General features: G+C 46.5%; 1 protein-coding gene across 1 annotated transcript in view; it reads left to right on the forward strand.

Annotated features, from left to right (window-relative positions):
* wdr44 (WD repeat domain 44) overlaps positions 1-19,435 on the forward strand; it is a 65,734-nt gene that overhangs the window by 36,964 nt on the left and 9,335 nt on the right. The window contains exons 5-17 of the mRNA XM_033030860.1: positions 759-889; positions 1,797-1,895; positions 3,344-3,480; positions 5,230-5,313; positions 6,486-6,592; positions 7,238-7,389; positions 9,528-9,666; positions 10,978-11,039; positions 12,383-12,499; positions 13,197-13,319; positions 14,785-14,976; positions 16,348-16,449; positions 16,809-16,924. Of these exons, the coding sequence (XP_032886751.1) occupies positions 759-889; positions 1,797-1,895; positions 3,344-3,480; positions 5,230-5,313; positions 6,486-6,592; positions 7,238-7,389; positions 9,528-9,666; positions 10,978-11,039; positions 12,383-12,499; positions 13,197-13,319; positions 14,785-14,976; positions 16,348-16,449; positions 16,809-16,924 (1,561 nt within the window). The remainder of the gene's footprint in view (positions 1-758; positions 890-1,796; positions 1,896-3,343; positions 3,481-5,229; positions 5,314-6,485; positions 6,593-7,237; positions 7,390-9,527; positions 9,667-10,977; positions 11,040-12,382; positions 12,500-13,196; positions 13,320-14,784; positions 14,977-16,347; positions 16,450-16,808; positions 16,925-19,435) is intronic.

Below are 19,435 nucleotides of genomic sequence, written 5' to 3' on the forward strand. Positions count from 1 at the left end.
CTGCTGCTTCACCATCCTGCCAACCTGTGACACCACTTTCATGAAACCATGAGCCTGCACCTCTTGTTCTCTCTGTTCTGCAACATTCTCCATGACCCTACCATTTACCGTACAACCCCTGGCCTGGCCTGGCCTGACTTGCCAAAATGCAACACTTCACATTTATCTATGGAGCTTCATAGATGCTGCCTCTCCCGCTGAGTTTCTCCAGCATTTTTGTCTACCTTCGATTTTCCAGCATCTGCAGTTCCTTCTTAAACACTTCACTTTTATCTGCTATTCCTTGGTCTATTTGATGAAGATCCCACTGTAATAGTAGATAACCTTCTTCACTATCCACTAGACTCCCAATTTCTGTGTCACCCACAGACTTACAAACAGTGCCATTTACATTCACATCCAAGTCATTAAATATGTAACAAACGGTGGACTCAACACCAATCCCCGTGGTACACAACTTGTTACAAAGTTTCAATCTGAAAAACAACCCAGTGGAGCAGTAACATGGCGGCATCTGGAGCTGGAATCTTGAGCAAAACACAAAGTGCCGGAGGAACTCGTTGGGTCAGCCAGCATCTGTGGAGGGAATGGATAGGCGATGTTTGAGCCAGGACCCTTCTTCAGACCCAAGGTCCTTATTCCATTGACATTAAAGCCATGAGAGTGATTTCTGCAAATTTAGCCCAACACTGTTTTGATATAAGAAGTCAGAATGAGAAATGCTAGTTGGTAAATGGTGTTGTTTGTGTTCACTGCAGGTCCTCTAGATCCTGAGGCATCCATTGGTCTGGTGAGTCCCACATCGGCCATCGAGAATTTGACCAAAGAACTACAACATTCTCTGGATCTTGCTAGCGCGACCAGTGGAGACAAGGTTGTTACTGCACAGGTAAGGAGAAAATGCTGGAGTTTGTGCAAAGTGTTTGGGAAATCAGAGATGCTTAAAGTATCCATATTTAGTTTGGGCTTAATGCTATCGAGTTTAGAGATGCAGCGCGGAAACAGGCCCTTCGATCCACTGAGTCCGCGCCGACCAGCGATCACCCCATACGCTAGCACTATCCTACACACACGAGGGACAATTTATAGAAGCTAATTAACCTACAAACATGCATGTCTTTGACTGTGGGAGGAAACTGGAGCATCCAGAGAAAACCCACTCGGTCACGGAGAACGTACAAACTTGGTACAGTTAGCAACCGTAGTTAGAATTGAAGCCTGGTATTTGGTGCTATAAGGCAGCAACTCTACCACTACAGCGAGAGATTAGGCAGGACTTTATTCCTTGAAGCGTAATAGGATATAATGGATGATCTTACAGAGGCGTATAAAATCACGAATGGGATTGATAGGGTGAATGCACAGAGTCCTTTGCCCAGAATAGGGGAATCAAGAACCAGAGGACATCGGTTTAAGGTGAGAGGGGAAAGATATAATTGAAGCGTAAGAGACAACTTTTTTTATTCAGAGGGTGGTGGGTGTATGGAAAGAGCTGACAGAGGAGGTAGTTGAGGCAGGTACAACAACAACATTTAAAAGACACTTTGACAGATACATGAACAGGAAAGGTTTTGAGGGTTATGGGCCAAATGTAGGCAAATGGCAGTCGTTTAGATGAGGCCCCTTGATTAGCCCATGGACAAGTTGTGCTAAAAGACCTGTTTGTGTTCTGTAGACTCTATGGGATTCTCTGTTGGTTGAGAACTAAACACAATGGCTGAAACAGCGAGTATAAGTTGTTAAATTACAGTTTATCTTTTTTATTTGATATGAGGTTTTGAAAATTAACTTTACAGGAGAATGGAAAGGGAGAATCGGCATCGGATAATCCAGAAGCTGAGGAGATTGGACCACAAAGACCCCGGTCAAACTCGGGGCGGGAGCTGACTGACGAGGTGGGTATCTGGCGTAACTTGCTTGGGGTGTTGGCTGCCTGACCTGCTGCCGCACTCCAGCACTTTGTCTTTTTGTGTAAACCTGCAACTGCAGTTCCATTCTGTTTAGAATTGAAGGAAGTCTTGTTTAAGTGGAAGATGGTTTTGATTAACTGTACAGTTTTGCAGTGTGGGCTGAAGGGCCTTTCCTTGTGCAGCTCTGTGTTCCATGTTCTAATTTAATGCCAGTTGAAACAGCCACCAAAGTCTGTGCTTGTGGCTCTCAGGGCTCACTGTCATGGCGTTGGAGTGAGTTACTGTGGCTGAGATTGAACCTCAGTCTTTGTAAGCCTGCCCGATGGAGTTAGTAAAATGATGAAACACAACCATTTGTGTCTATAAGTGGGAAATGTGTTTCAGATCTGCGTGGAACAATGTTTTCCTTGCATTGGCGTCTGCCACAGAGCTCTAAGAGTTTGTGCTCATCTCATTTTGACGTGCTAATCTATAAATATAAGGAGAGAAGTGAAAGATTAAGAGGTGGGTAGAGCCTGACTGAAAGCTGCGATGAGCGGATACAAGGAGAAGTAACTGAAGCTGAACAAACAAAACTCTCAGTTGAAGCTGCAGGAAGTCTCCTTCACGGGTCCATTGTCACAGCTGTAGCAAATAACAAAGGCCACAGATGTTGCAGTCTTTTTATAGTTGAGTTTAGTTTAGAATACGGTGCGGAAACAGGCCCTTTGGCCTGCCGGGTCCGCGCCAACCAGCGATCACCTCGTACACCACTACTCTCCTACACACTAGGGGCTATTTATACTTTTACCGAAGCCCATCAACCTGTATGTCTTTGGAGTGTGGGAGGAAACTGGAGCACCCGGAGAAAACCCACGCAGTCACAGGGAGAATCCAGGTTTCTGGAGCTGTGAGGCAGCATCTCTACCACTGTGCCACCCCATTATTTTGGAAAATGCAGATTGTGGTTTGAGAAAGATGCAGATAGTTTGTGAGAGGGAGCTGTGCAAATGAAATTATCTTTGTTCCCCATTGTTCTTTATAAAATTATCAGCCCCTTTTTAATCTTATTGGTATTACTGTCAATAAAACTTGTTCTTGAGCATTGAAATTTTGTTGGATTTTATTTGAATCGAATGCTACCCACTGCTTCAGTCAATTCACATTAAAAACATGTATTTAAGAAGGAACTGCAGATGCTGGAAATTCGAAGGTACACAAAAAAGCTGGAGAAACTCAGCGGGTGCAGCAGCATCTATGGAGCGAAGGAAATAGGCAACGTTTCATCCCGGGACGAAACGTTGCCTATTTCCTTCGCTCCATAGATGCTGCTGTACCCGCTGAGTTTCTCCAGCTTTTTTGTGTACTTCACATTACAAACATGTTGTATTGTAAATTTAATCGTCTCTGGTTTGCTTGAAAAGACTTCAAAACCATAATTTATTCTGCAAAAGGAAATTCTGGCGAGTGTGATGGTGAAGAACCTGGATACTGGGGAAGAGATCCCGCTCAATATGGCCGAGGAGAAACTCCCCAAAGGCCTCAACCCACTGACGTTACATATAATGCGACGGACCAAGGAGTATGTGAGGTACGTGGCCACCACTCGCAGCCTCACTCCCTCCTCCATCACTCCCTCCCCCATCACTCCCTCCCCAATCTCCACAATCACCAGTGACACTGTCACTCCATCCCCAATGGAGCAGGTGGATGATGGCGTCCTCCACCCCCACCTTTGTTTCGTCAACGAACTGCAGGGGGTCCAGGTAGGGTTTAACCAGGGGTCACAGGTGAGTGAGCACCATCCTCTCCAGGGACTTCAAGATGTGTGAGGTCACCGTCACTCCCCCCAACCTCACCACCGCCACTGATAGCGTCACTCCCCTCTCCAACCTCACCACCGCCACTGATAGCGTCACTCCCCTCCCCAACCTCACCACCGCCACTGATAGTCACTCCCCAGTCTCATCACCGCCACTGATAGAGTCACTCCCCTCCCCAACCTCACCACCGCCACTGATAGTCACTCCCCAGTCTCATCACCGCCACTAATAGCGTCACTCCCCTCCCCAACCTCACCACCGCCACTGATAGAGTCACTCCTCTCCCCAACATCACCACCGCCACTCAGCGTCACTCCCCCCAATCTCACCACTGCCACTGATAGTCACTACCCTCCTAATCTCACCACCGCCACTGATAGAGTCACTCTCACCAGTCTCACCACCGCCACTGATAGCGTCACTCCCCTCCTAATCTCACCACCGCCACTGATAGCGTCACTCTCCCCAATCTCGTCAGCCACCATTGATAGTTTCATTCCATTCCCAATCTCACCACTGTTACCATCATTCCTTCTCGATCCTCGCCCCACTTGGCTACCGATGGTACCAGCACTTTGTGTCTTATTTTGACCGTACGACTTGTTCACTCAGGAAATTTACACTAACTCCTTTCAAATTTATAAGCAATCCTGTTAGGAGTTGAGAGTTATCATGTAGGCTTGTAATCTGTGCCTCTTGTCTAACTGTCAAAACGTAACTAAAAATGAACAAAACAATTGCTGGCGGTCATGGGAGTTTATAATATATAACATTCTTCATTCTTGCAACAAAACTAACTTTTTAGTTGTAAAGTGATTCTACCTCTTAATAAAATATTGAGTCTCACCCCGGCCACTCACTCTTCTCCCCTCTCCCATCAGGCAAGAAGTATAGAAGTGTGAAAACGCACACCTCCAGATTCAGGGACAGTTTCTTCCCAGCTGCTATCAGGCAACTGAACTGTCCTATCACCAACTAGAGAGCAGTCTTGATCTCCCATCTACCTCTTTGGAGACCCTCGGACTATCTTCAACCTGACTTTACTTGCACTAAACTTTATTCCTGTTTTCCTATATCTGTGCAATGTGCATGGCTTAATAGTGATCATGTATAATCTTTCCTCTGACTGGATAGCTCATTACAAAAAAGCTTTTCACTGTACACATGACAATAATAGACTGAACTAATAAGGATGGCAGGTTTTTCCATTAACTGAGGGTAAATGAAGATGCAGTTGGAACAGGTGTAGGTTTCACCACATCATACGATGTAAAACAAGTGAAAGTTACTCCTAAAGATACTCGGGCGCAAGGTAATAACTGCATGGACATAATTACCTACTGGTCTCTCTTCTACTGGAGTGAACTGTGATGCCTGAAGCTTGTGACAAATGCAGAAAGAAGCCCAGCATTAGTGTGAAATTATTTGATTTTAAGATGGCTGAGAACTTAGCCAAACTGATAGAATGCCTGTGTATTAACAAGTAGACTGTAATCCGGCTGGTTTTGTAATTGCAGTAATGATGCTGCACAGTCAGACGATGAAGAAAAGATTCATCCCACACAGACTGAACCCGACGGCCACAAAATCAAACAGAAAACGTAAGTCTCCTCTATAATCTTCATTCTAATAGGAAATATCTGCCAATATTTTGAAAAGAAGTTATACTGTTTGTTCAGGCAGTTCAGCTATTTGGAATAGTTGTGATCATAAGAAACCTTGTTTAAGAAAGAACTGCAGATGCTGGAAAAATCAAAGGTAGACAAAAATGCTGGGGAAACTCAGCGGGTGAGGCAGCATCTATGGAGAGAAGGCATGGGTGACGTTTCTGGTCGAGACCTTTCTTCAGACCTTGTGTTGTAGAAACTCACTACATTATCAAATTGTGTCGATGGGGATAGACACAAAAAGCTGGAGTAACTCAGCGGGACAGGCAGCATCTATGGAGAGAAGGCACGGGTGACGTTTCTGGTCGAGACCTTTCTTCAGACCTTGTGTTGTAGAAACTCACTACATTATCAAATTGTGTCGATGGGGATAGACACAAAAAGCTGGAGTAACTCAGCGGGACAGGCAGCATCTCTGGAGAGAAGGAATGGGTGACGTTTCTGGTCGAGACCCTTCTTCAATGGGGAAAAGAGGGTTAGGAGTCAGAGACTTTCAGACTCGCAATGATTTTTCCTGCACAATTTTTGGAAATAGTTTTTTTCCAGGTAAAGAAACTAAAGGCTCTATGGTTTAATAGAGTATGATTGTACAAGGTGAGAAGAAGATAATACGTTATTGCCTTCCATCACAGTGCGCTGCGGTCGATGTTTTTGTGGATTTTTATGTAGTTGTGTGCCTTGTTTTTTTATATGACAATGGAAAATTAAATTATTTGTATGTTTTTACATACTTGGCTGATAAATTAATTACAAGTACAATTACAAGTGCCGATCGGACTTTATCCCGCAGTAAACATTACTTCCTTTATCCTGTATCTGTCCACTGTAGACGGTTATATTGTAATACTGTGTAATCTTTTCGCTGACTGGATAGCAGGCAACCAAAAAGCTTTACACTGTACCTCGGTACACATGACTATAAATAATAAACTCGAAGCGATTGCTTGTTAATTTCAATGGTTACCTCCAGTCTTTATTCATTGCTCTGGTTTGATATCAGTCATAAACCTTCTCCTTTAACAGCTGCTTACATGCTGGATATGATCTGATTATTTTTAGGAGATGTAAAATGAATGTTTGATCTCATAAATGTAATTATTTTCCAGCAATCAACTGAAGAAATTTTTGGGGAAATCAGTGAAGAGAGCCAAGCATCTTGCAGAAGAATACGGTGAGAAAGCTGTCAATAAAGTCAAGAGTGTTCGTGATGAAGGTAAGTTTGAGGGATAAATAGCTTCTTGTGTTTCTTTTGAACAGAAAACATTTGATCAGAATAATTTCTTGTGGGTGATACACGGTCGCAGTGGTAGAGTTGCTGCCTCACAGCTTCTGAGACCTGGGTTCGATCCTGACTATGGGTTCTGTCGGCACAGAGTTCGCACGTTCTTCCTGTGACCGCGTGGGTGCTCCGGTTTCCTCCCACGCTCGTAACACGAACAGGTTTGTAGGTTAATTGGCTTTGGTAAAATTGTAAATTGTCCCTAGTGTGTAGGATAGTGCTAGTGTATGGGGTGACCACTGGTCGGTGTGGGCTGAAGGGCCTGTTTCTGTGCTGTATCTCTAATAGCCTAAACACAAAGCTTAAGTGGGTGTCTAAAGGCTGTGCTGCTGCTGTGGAGGTGTGATGGATTTTACAATTGTTGTGTGCCCTTGCTGACTGGCTCCCAGTACATGGGAAGTTGTCCACAGTGACTCGCTTGGTCAGGGATGTGGGAGGAGCAGGGAAGTTTAAAAATGATGCACTTTAAGCACACTCAACTTCCCAAAGTTTCTCAAATTCCAACATCACCTTCCTGGAGCAGTGCTGCTTCGCTTGGCTTTGTACGATTGCTGACAAATTGTCGATGACTGTTTTCAGTGTTCCACATGGATCAAGATGATGCCTCTTCCAGTGACGATGAGGGAATGCCGTACACCAGACCTGTCAAGTTTAAAGCAGCGCACAGCTTCAAAGCGCCGTTTGACTTTGATCAGATTAAAATGGTCCAGGATCTAAGCGGAGAACACATGGTAAGTTGTGATATAAGGGTGCGTCATGCGTGCCCACATCACTGCGTGTCCACATCACTGCCGGAGTCTCTTTTCCCGAGCCATACAGCGTGGAAACAGGCACATCAGCCCAACCTGCCCATGCCATCCAACATGCTCCATCTACACTAGTCCCACCTGCCTGTGTTTGTCCCACATCCCTCTAAACCTTTCCTATCCATGTACATGTCTAAATGTATTTTATCAACTACCTCTTCTGGCAGCTCATTCCATAAACCCACCACCCTCCCACATCCCCAAAGCATGTGGGTTTGTAGGTTAATTGGCTGCTGTAAATTGCCTGTGGTGTGTAGGGAGTGCATGAGAAAACGGGATAACATCGAACTAACATAATGGGTGATCAATGGTCAGTGTGGGCTTGGTGGGCTGAAGGGCCTGTTAATGCTGTATCTCTAAACTAAAATAATCTAATGGATTAACCCATATAGGACTCTTCCAAGGCCATTACCAGCATGGGATCTGTTCTGCACTGGAGACCAGTTTATGCTTTTGATTGGCCCTGTATGATGCACTGCAGGCTCATGTGTGCTGTGCCTCTGTATACCCCCACAACATAATGAAACAAATTCACTGTACCTCCCCTATAAACTGCCTCATAAACATCTGATCTGATCTGTAATAACAAAACATTCAAGATTCCGCCGGGGGGGGGGGGGGGGGGGGGGGGGGGGGGGGGGGGGTAGGAAGAGGAGAGACGTTGAACCATGTCTTCAAAAACCGCATCATTCTAATTCTTTTTCAATTATTTTTAAAAGTTCAAAATAGGAATAAAACTGCAAATTTAGGTCAAACCTTGGAGACTTTTACGATATTCAGATCAGTCACTTTTATATAATGTGTGTTTATGGATCTTCTTAAAAGTATCACGCTATGTAATATGTCTGAAGGAAGGGTCATGACCTGAAACGTCACCCATTTCTTCTCTCCGGAGATGCTGCCTGAGCTACTCCAGCATTTTGTGTGTATGTAATGGAGTGAGAAGCAAACTGGAAATTCTGGAAACACAAAACCAAGTCTGGATGCCCTCAGGAAGCATTGGTGGAGAGACATGGTTGTTGTTTCAGGTCAAGCTACCTTGTCAGGAGAAGCTTTGAAGTCAAGCAGAGCCTTTACAACACCCCAACCTTGCCTCAACTGGTGTGATGTATTCCACTTGCCCCAACAGTGGGAGGTTGTGAAAGTGTTAGTGAGGAACCAGGACAGATTGGTGGGAATGGCTCGCGAGGTGAAGGGCTAAGGATCGATGGATACTGGGAGAATATTCTTTAGCAAAGAGAACGATAGAGGGAGATAAGTTCAGTTTAGTTCATTGTCACAATAGACAATAGGTGCAGGAGGAGGCCAATTGGCACATCGAGCCAGCACCACCATTCAATGTGATCATGGCTGATCATCCCCAATCAGTACCCCGTTCCTGCCTTCTCCCCATATCCCCTGACTCCGCTATCTTTAAGAGCCCTATCTAGCTCTCTCTTGAAAGTATCCAGAGAACCTGCCTCCACCGCCCTCTGAGGCAGAGAATTCCACAGACTCACAACTCTCTGTGTGAAAAAGCGTTTCCTCGTCTCCGTTCTAAATGGCTTACTCCTTATTCTTAAACTGTGGACCCTGGTTCTGGCCCCCCCCCCAAATTCGGGAACATGTTTCCTGCCTCTAGCGTGTCCAAACCTTGAATAATCTTTTATGTTTCAATAAGATCCCCTCTCATCCTTCTTAATTCCAGAGTATACAAGCCCGTGTACCGAGGTACAGTGAACAGCTGTTTGTTGCGTGCTAAGATCAACTAATGAGGGGTCTGGGCAGATTGGAAAGGGTCCATTAAGGCTGTCATGGGAATATTGCATATAAATATTGTGAAGAAAAAACAGGAAGGGCAGTGGAGGGTGCAAACTAGAGTGACTCTGGTAAAGAGTCAGTGAAGACTAGAAGGGTCGAATGGCCTCCTGCGCTGTAACCCTTCCACGGATCTGTAACTATGCTGGTGAAATAATGGTGCGTTATGCCATTGTAGAGCATGCGTTTCATCGAGGTCTCCTCCCAACAAAGGGGGTTAAGTTGTTCCAAGTGACAGGAGATGACTGCTGGATATTTGTTCACAGGGAGCTGTGTGGACCATGAAGTTTTCACACTGTGGGCGCCTACTGGCAACGGCTGGCCAAGACAAAGTTGTGCGCATATGGGTTTTAAAGAATGCGTGGGACTACTTCAAGAACATGAGAATAAAATACAACACGGAAGGTAATCAGCTTCTCATTGAGTTTGTGCCCACTCCAGTTTATTGTCTGTCGCACAGGCACGGTCGAATGAAAATCCTGCTTGCAGCAGCATCGCAGGCATGGAGAGTCAGACAGCACACACACGCACACACACACACACACACACACACACACACGCGCGCGCACACACACACACACACACACACACACACACACACACACACGCACACACACACACACACACGCACACACACACACACACACACGCACACACACACACACACACACACACGCACACACACACACACACACACACACACACACACACACACACACACACACACGCACACACACATGGTGATACAAACTACACACATGCTGGAGAACTGGCCAAAGACCTTTCACCTTTTCATGCTGCTTTATGAAAAGCTGAGAGGAAATACCGATGACCCCCAGTCATTGGTTCCCCTGTGTCACTGTCAGTAATCATATTGTTAACAAATATTAGAATTATCAAATGCTCCTTCCCTTTGATAAAGCATTCATTTATTAGTTTGCATGTTAACTACCTTGTTATTAATGTAGGCAGTGGCTTCTGCTATTTTTCGGGCAATTGATGTCAGATTAATTGTTCCGTGACCTATATACTGCTCCTTTGTAAAGCCAGGAGCTTATTTCAATGACGCTAATCTTATGCAGTAGGTAAAGGAAAGCTTGGCACGAGTTCAGCCTGCGTGGCAGGTAATGCATGGATGGAGCATGCTTTAAGCACCAGCTTTAGATGACTGGGTATTTTCATCATCTTTGGTGATTACTCAGGGCAGGTTGTTCCTGTTTTGCCTTTGCTGTGTCTTGGCACTGGGGGAGTTAGTGGACACATTGAACCATCTGGTGTACCAAAAATATGATGAGCAGTGGCACAGCGGAGGATTTGCTGTCTCACAATGCCAGAGACCCAGGTTCGATTCTGATTATAGGCGCTGTCTGTATGGAGTTTGTACATTCTCCCTGTGACCATGTGGGTTTTCTCTGAGATCTTCCGTTTCCTCCCACACTCTAAAGAGGTACAAGTTTGTGGGTTAATTGGCTTGGTATAATTGTAAATTGTCCTTAGTGTGTGTAGGGTAGTGTTAATATGCGGGGATCACTGGTCAGCGCGTATGCGGTGGGCCAAAGGGCCTGTTTCCGCGCTGTATCTCTGAACTAAACTACATTTATGGAAGGGAGAAGTAATTCCTTTGGTTTATTAATCTTCACTAAAGCTGTTAGGAGGCAAACTGACGTTTCTTTCTCCAACCTGCTGTCCAGTAACGATGTTGTAAACTTCATCCAGGTCGCGTGTCTCCATCACCGTCACAAGAAAGCTTGAGTTCTTCAAAGTCCGAGACCGACACGGTACGTATGAGATGTATCACGATGCACTAGACACACACACACACACACACACACACACTGCACTAGACACATGCAGCCTAGACACACACACACATGATGCATGCCGCAGCCTAGACACACACACACGATGCATGCCGCAGCCTAGACACGTACACACTCTATGCATATCGTAACCTAGATACACACACGCACACAAACGCACGCGCACACGCGCACACACACAGCACAAAACCAGCAATGATGAACTGCACTCTGCATGATTCTCTGTTACATGTTGTAAGACATGTTGATGATTAGTTCTTCTTGTTATTAGTTCTAGTGATGATGACTGTATCCAACCGCAGCACAAACACCAGCCCTTCATCTGTTTCCCATCTCATCACATCTGGCCATCTTCCCCCCACAACCACCAACCTGCCCGCACTGCCCGACTCTATCTCTCCCTCTGATGATTGGTTCTGTTTTGCACAGGGAACAGAATCCAACCATTGCATTGAAGCAGAGAGCACTTGGCAACCAGCTGTAATGAAATGTGTAAAATGGCAGCCACCAATGAAGTCAACTATTTGAACACTGTCTACTTGTTTATACCCTGTTAGAATGGTGCTGATGAAAGGTGAATCACCCAGTGATGAGTGACCGTCTGTATTTTACCAGAGCAGTTTCCAAAAGTAGCCAGGCTGCATGACCCCACCAAAGTGTAGTCAACATAGAATAGTGCAGGCAAAAAATGTGCTGGAGTAACTCAACAGGTCAGGCAGCATCTCTGGACAACAAGGCTAGCCAACCCGAAACATCACCGATCCGTGTTCTCCAAAAATGCTGCCTGACCCGCTAAGTTATTCCAGCACTCTGTGTATTTTTTCGTAAAGCGGCATCTGCCGTTCCCTTTGCTTCTATAGAACAGCACCTTTGGCCCACAATGTCCGCTCTGAACATGATGCCAAGCTAAACTAATCTTGTTTCTGCACGTGATCCTTATCCCTCCGTTCCCAACATGTCCCTGTGGAGTTAGTCTGCAAGCATTGGACTCGAGGCTTAATATCCATCTTTTACAACTTGACACTCAAGAATATTTGTTTATCGTGGGAATTTGGCACAGGTTTTGATCAAATATTTTGCTTCTTTGAACATAGATACATACATATACATAGACAATGGGTGCAGGAGTAGGCCATTCGGCCCTTTGAGCCAGCACAGCACCATTCAATGTGATGAGGTGCTGATTACACCTCAGGAATATTACTAGTCCTGGTGAACTTTCAGATCAACCAAGTGTGAATATGTGGAATTTGGAAGAATTGACTTGTGACAATCCAATCGTCTTGTCTCTGGTTCCTCAGGCCTACAGCGGGACTGAAGATTCTGATCCTGAAGACAAAAATGCACCGTTCAGGCAGCGGCCGTTCTGCAAATACAAGGGACACACTGCTGATCTTCTGGACCTGTCCTGGTCAAAGGTATAAAACTGAACACACCTGAACGAGCCACTGGACTTTGTGCAGGATGTCACTTGATGAGCTGACATCCACTGTAAGAAGGCAAACAGTATGTGGGTCTTTGACTGTGGTAGAGCAGCTGAGGTGCGTAAGTGGGGGTGCATGTGAACCCCTCTTGTCTGAAGGTGCTGCTGATGTTCCTGGATGGATGTGAGGCAGTCTAGTTTATTAAAATATATTTGCCGAATGTATTCAGTCGCAGTTTTTCTCCTGCCTCGGTACCAAGCCTTTTCTGCTTATAACATAGATTAGGGCGGCACAGTGATGCAGCAGTAGAGATCTGCCTCACATCGCCAGAGACCTGAGTTCCATCCCGACTACTGGTGCTGTCTGTACGGAGTTTGTACCTTCTCCCCGTGACCTACGTGGGTTTTCTCCGGCTGCTCCGATTTCCTCCCACGATCTAAAGACGTGCAGGTTTTTGTAGGCCAAGTGGCTTAGTAATAACTGTAAATTGTCCCTAGTGTGTTTAGGATAGTGCTAGTGTATGGGGATTGCTGGTCGACATGGACTTGGTGGGCCGAAGGGCCTGTTTTCACTGTGTGTCACTGCTATTTGCCAGCAGTTCCAACCTTGCTATAGCCAGCTGTTGACTCCTTGCACTGTGCTGTAAGTCTGGAGAAGATGTTAACACTGAGATTTTGTTTCAATCTCTCAGAACTACTTTCTGCTGTCGTCTTCCATGGACAAAACAGTGCGTTTGTGGCACATCTCCAGGAGGGAATGTCTGTGTTGTTTCCAGCACATCGACTTTGTCACCGCTATAGCCTTCCACCCACGGGTAAGCAGCAAGATAAATGTTATTGAAAGGCTGGTTGAAAATCCTGATGACTTCATCTTGTGTACTTCTTGACATATTGTTGACAAAGATAGATTAGTGTTGTTGCTGGGAGACAAAAATGCTGGAGAAACTCAGCGGGTGAGGCAGCATCTATGGAGCGAAGGAAATAGGCAACGTTTCGGGCCGAAAGCCGAAAACCAAAACCTTTGAAGGGTTTCGGCCCGAAACGTTGCCTATTCCTTCGCTCCATAGATGCTGCCTCACCCACTGAGTTTCTCCAGCATTTTTGTCTACCTTCGATTCTCCACATCTGCAGTTCCTTCTTCAACATTAGTGTTGTTGTCCCGATCTTTGACAAGGCTGTCTGTCTGATGGGAGTGCCTGCTGTTGTAATGGTCACACAGCAGGGACACAGGCCCTACGGCCCAACTTGCCCATGCTGGCCAAGATGCCCAGTCTACACTAGTCCCACCTGCCCCTCTAAACATTCAATATCATCACTGCTCTTTATTTAAGCTCTTGGGTTGTGGGCTCGTTGTCACGCGCACATCTTCTGTGTGAGCTTGACTTTTCCTTCCAAACGTAAGACCAATCGCTGGTTTAACAAAACACACCACAGGTTCTACATTCAGGACGTCCCGGCAGCACCATTCAAACGGCGGTGACCAAAGACAGAGCAGTGACCAGGCACACTGACCTGAAGTTGACTGCCCTGCCCGTCACAGAACGCGGCCATCCTCCTTTATCACTGCTCTCTCCAGGTCTTTGTACCTCCATCAGTGGGCCATTCGGCCCATCAAGTACTCACACATTCATAACTCATAGGAGTGGAAGGAGGCCATTTGACCCATCACGTCTATTCCACCATTCAATCACGGCTGATCTATCTTTCCCTCTCCTGCCTTCTCCCCATAACCTCCAACACCCATACTAATGAAGAATGTCAATCTCCGCTTTGATGGAAGGTTGCCCCAGGGGAAGGGTGGAGTCTGCCCCAGTGGGGGGGGGGGCTGCCCCAGGGGAGTGGTTGGAGGGAGGTTTCCCCAGTGGGAGGGGGGGGGGGGGGGCTGCACCGGAGTGGACGGGGGAGGTCTGCCTCGGGAGAGGTGGTCTACCCCGGGTGGAAGGGAGGTGAGGTGTCTGCCACAGGGGGGGTGAGGGAGGTTTTTCTCTGGGCAGGGGGTCTATCCCGGGGGTGGGGGGGGGGGGGGGGGGGTGAGGGGGGTATTTCTTTGGGCATGGGGTCTACCCGGGGGGGGGGGGGGGGGGGTGAGGGTGAGGGAGGTTTTTCTTTGGGCAGGGGGTCTACCCGGGTGGGAGGGGGGGTGAGGGAGGTTTTTCTTTGGGCAGGGGGTCTACCACCAATACAGTGGGCTGTGCGGCCCGCGGTCAGGCTGTCGACAGGTAAAGTTGCTGGTGGTGTGCGTGCGGTGCTACATGCCGCTGTCACTGTGCTTCCCTGCAGGATGACAGGTACTTCCTCAGTGGATCTCTGGATGGGAAACTGCGTCTGTGGAACATCCCTGACAAGAAGGTGGCTCTGTGGAACGAGATCGACGGACAGACAAAGCTGATCACTGCAGCAAACTTCTGCCAGAACGGCAAATACGCCGTGATCGGCACGTACGACGGCCGATGCATCTTCTACGACACCGAGGTGATTCTCCCTCCGTTCATTGTCCATTTTACATTTCAGTGCCAGTTATTCCCCGAGTATTGTCATCTACACGACGCTGCCTGGTGGGCAACCCTTGGTTCACTCAGAAGTTCATAACTTGTAGAGGCAGCATTAGGCCATTTGGCCCATCAAGTCTATTCCATCATTCACTCATGACTAATCTATCCCTTTCAACCCCATTCTCCTGCCTTTCCCCCATAGCCCTTGACACCCTTACGAATCAAGAATCCGTCAATCTCCATCTTAAATATATCCATTGACTTGGGCACCACAGCCATCCCTTTCCACACCCACCACTCCCCACTCTGCCTGGGTGGCTCTCCTGCAGAAAACCCATTGCCTTCACTACTCTTGGCCCCAGAATCTGAGCATGTTCAGATATACCGTAAGAAAAGGCATGCCCAATGCTGGAGTAACTCAGCAGGTCAGGCAGCATCTGTGGAGAACATGGATAGGTGACGTTTCACAGAGTGCTGGAGTAACTCAGCGGGTCAGGCAGCATCTGTGGAGAACATGGATAGGTGACGTTTCACAGAGTGCTGGAGTAACTCAGCGGGTCAGGCAGCATCTGTGGGGAACATGGATAGGTGACGTTTCGGGTCGGAACCCTTCAGATATACTTCAAACACCTGCCATTCAGGTTCCATTCTGTTTGGCTGGAAACAGAAACTGTGCCCAAGGTGCTCCATCTAAGCTTGTCCAACCTGCCATTGTTTGCCCCATATCCCTCCAAACCATTCCATCCATGTACCTGTCTAAATGTCATTTAAATGTTATAGTACCTGCCTCAACTACCTCCTCTGGCAGCTCGTTCCCTATACCTGCCAGTTGTGTGAAAAAGCTGCCCCTTAGGTTCCTGTAAAATTCTTGCCCTATCACCTTAAATCTGTCCTCGAGTTCTTGATTCCCGTGCACCCACCACCATCATCACTCTCACACTTGCCCCGCACATCTCCTTTAAACTTTTCCCGTCTTACCTTCAGGTTATCCCTCCAAACTTGTCCTATCCATGTACCTGTCTAACTGTTTCTTAAATGTTGGGATAGTCCCAGCCTCAACTACCTCCTCTGGCAGCTTGTTCCATACATTGTGTGAAAAGGTTACCCCTCAGATTCCTATTAAATGTTTTTTCCTTCACCTTAGACCTATGTCCTCTGGTCCTCAATTCCCCTACTCTGGGCAAGAGACTCTGTGCAACTACCCGATCTATTCCTCTCATGGTTTTATACTGTCAGCCTCACAGTTTTGAGAAAATGCTTCTTTCTATTTGCAGGTGATTTCTGTCTCTGCTCAATGATTTAAATGCTACAGGCAATGTAATCCTGACTTTTCGAACCCTTCCTTCCTCAGCACTTGAAATACCACACACAGATACATGTCCGCTCAACGAGAGGCAGAAACCGAGTTGGCAGGAAAATCACTGGCATCGAGCCCTTGCCTGGTGAAAATAAGGTGCGTAACACTTTATTAGCGAGACGAGCACCATGTTAGTTCTGTTTAAGAAAAAACTGCAGATGCTGGAAAAATCGAAAGTAGACAAAAATGCTGGAGAAACTCAGCGGGTGAGGCAGCATCTGTGGAGCGAAGGAATAGGTGACGTTTCGGGTCGAGACCCAGAAGGGTCTCGACCCGAAACGTCACCTATTCCTTCGCTCCATAGATGCTTCCGGGTCTCGACCTGAAATGTCACCTATTCCTTTGCCCCATAGTTGCTGCCTCTCCAGCTGAGTTTCTCCAGCATTTTTGTCCACCTACGATGTTAGTTCTTGTTTCTTTTGTGCACTCTTAGTAACTCGATCTCTTCCATTTAGATCCTTGTGACCTCCAATGATTCAAGAATTCGCCTGTACGATCTTCGAGATTTATCCATTTCAATGAAATATAAAGGGTACATGAACAGCAGCAGCCAAATCAAAGCAAGTTTCAGGTAAGGAAGTGGGTTTCTCCATGGTTTGCACTCCACAGATATACCACGATGGCAAAACTTTTCCAATTCTAGCACGTACAACTCTCTCCAGTTTAGGAAAGCAAGGGTGAATCTAACGATGATTTTTAGTGGTAAAAAATCCGTCTGTTTATTCCAAGTTTTTTAGCGCTGCAATTTGGGATCCAATTACAATGAGCACTCTTTAGGGGCCTGTCCCACTTGGCCGTCATTTGCGCCTCATTTACGCGTCATATGCAAAATAGGTCGACGCGTCGTTACGCCCGACGTCGCGCGCAAATCAGGCGTCATCATGCCGTCTGGTGCGCGTGACATCATTAGAATACCCTGCAGCGCGCGGAGATGCGTGGTTACGCACGGTGACCTAAACATGTGACACCATGCGATACACATGAGACGTCGGGACGCCAGCGTGCCTACAAAATGTGTCAGCGTGCGATACTTCACGTAGGTGGTGCGGGAGGATTTCGTGCAGCACGAAATCCTGGAACGCCGCGCAATACCACGTGCAACTCCTCACTCCTCCACGCCTCTCCATGCGCCCGTCCCACGCTTCCCGAGCATCACAACGCGACAACCACATTTCTGGAGGTCGCATAAATTGCGCGCAAATGACGGCCAAGTGGGACATGCCCTTAAGACAATTGTGTAGGAAGGACATGCAGATGCTGGTTTATGTGTGAAAAAGGGTTCCAATCCGAAACGCCACCTACTCCTTTTCTCTAGAGACGCTGCCTGACCCACTGAGTTACTCCAGCATTTTGTGCAGGACTATCCTCTGGAGGACAGTTAATGATTTGAGGTTCGCGAGTCTTGTTAAGTTCGAAAACTTAATTCAGACACGAGGGGTCTGTTGGGGGAAAACGTTGCTGCCTCTGGACAAATGCACGCAACATATGTGAGCATTTACATTTTTGTCTCATCGCCAGCATAGTGGTTCACAATGATAAAACAATCACCAGCTTGTTTTAAAACGGGATAGTTGGCATTGGAGCCGGGTTGTGTGCGGAATGGCCAGGACTTTCAAGAAGTTCCGGCTGCTTCGAAACCCTTGTGCATATTCAATACTTTTTCTGAATTCAGTATTAATATGTAAATATGGAAAAATGTTCCCAGTGTTGGGGGAGTCCAGAACCAGGGGCCACAGTCTAAGAATAAAATGGAGGCCATTTAAAACTGAGATGAGAAAAAACGTTTTCACTCAGAGTTTTGAATTTGTGGAATTCTCTGCCACCGAAGGTAGTGGAGGCCAATTCACTGGATGAATTTAATAGAGTGTTAGATGGAGCTCTAGGGGCTAGCGGAATCAAGGGATATGGGGAGAAGGCAGGCACGGGTTGCTGATTGTGGATGATCAGCCATGATCACAATGAATGGCGGTGCTGGCTCGATGGGGCAAATGGCCTCCTCCTGCACCTATTTCCTATGTTTCTATGTATAAAATGTTGTGGGCATTGGACTTTGTCTCTGAAACTAATGCGTTACAATGCTGAGAACTATGTTGGAAGGAACTGCAGATGCTGGTTTAAACCGAAGATAGACACAAAAACCTGAAGTAACTCAGCGGGACAGGCTGCAACGTCACCCATTCCTTCTCTCCAGAGATGCTGCCTGCCCCGCTGAGTTACTCCAGCATTTTATGTAATAATGCTTTTCATACCCCTTGAACTTTTCCACATTTTGTCACGTTACAACCACAAACGTAAATGTATTTTATTGGGATTTTATGTGATAGACTAACACAAAGTGGCGCATAATTGTGAAGTGGAAGGAAAATGATACATGGTTTTCAAATTTTTTTACAAATAAAAAACTGAAAAGTGTGGCGTGCAAAAGTATTCAGCCCCCTTTACTCTGATACCCCTAAATAAAATCCAGTGCAACCAATTGCCTTCAGAAGTCACCTAATTAGTAAATAGAGTCCACTTGTGTGTAATCTAATCTCAGTATAAATACAGCTGTTCTGTGAAGGCCTCAAAGGTTTGTTAGAGAACATTAGTGAACAAACAGCATCATGAAGCCCAAGGAACACACCAGACAGGTTAGGGATAAAGTTGTGGAGAAGTTTAAAGCAGGGTTATGTTATAAAAAAATATCCCAAGCTTTGAACATCTCACGGAGCACTGTTCAATCCATCATCCGAAAATGGAAAGAGTATGGCACAACTGCAAACCTACCAAGACATGGCCGTCCACCTAAACTGACAGGCCGGGCAAGGAGAGCATTGATCAGAGAAGCAGCCAAGAGGCCCATGGTAACTCTGGAGGAGCTGCAGAGATCCACAGCTCAGGTGGGAGAATCTGTCCACAGGACAACTATTAGTAGTGCACTCCACAAATCGGGCCTTTATGGAAGAGTGGCAAGAAGAAAGCCATTGTTGAAAAAAAGCCATAAGAAGTCCCGTTTGCAGTTTGCCACAAGCCATGTGGGGGACACAGCAAACATGTGGAGGAAGGTTCTCTGGTCAGATGAGACCAAAATTGAAGTTTTTGG

Source organism: Amblyraja radiata, chromosome 12, assembly GCF_010909765.2.
Source record: "Amblyraja radiata isolate CabotCenter1 chromosome 12, sAmbRad1.1.pri, whole genome shotgun sequence".
Taxonomy (NCBI): Eukaryota; Metazoa; Chordata; class Chondrichthyes; order Rajiformes; family Rajidae; genus Amblyraja; species Amblyraja radiata.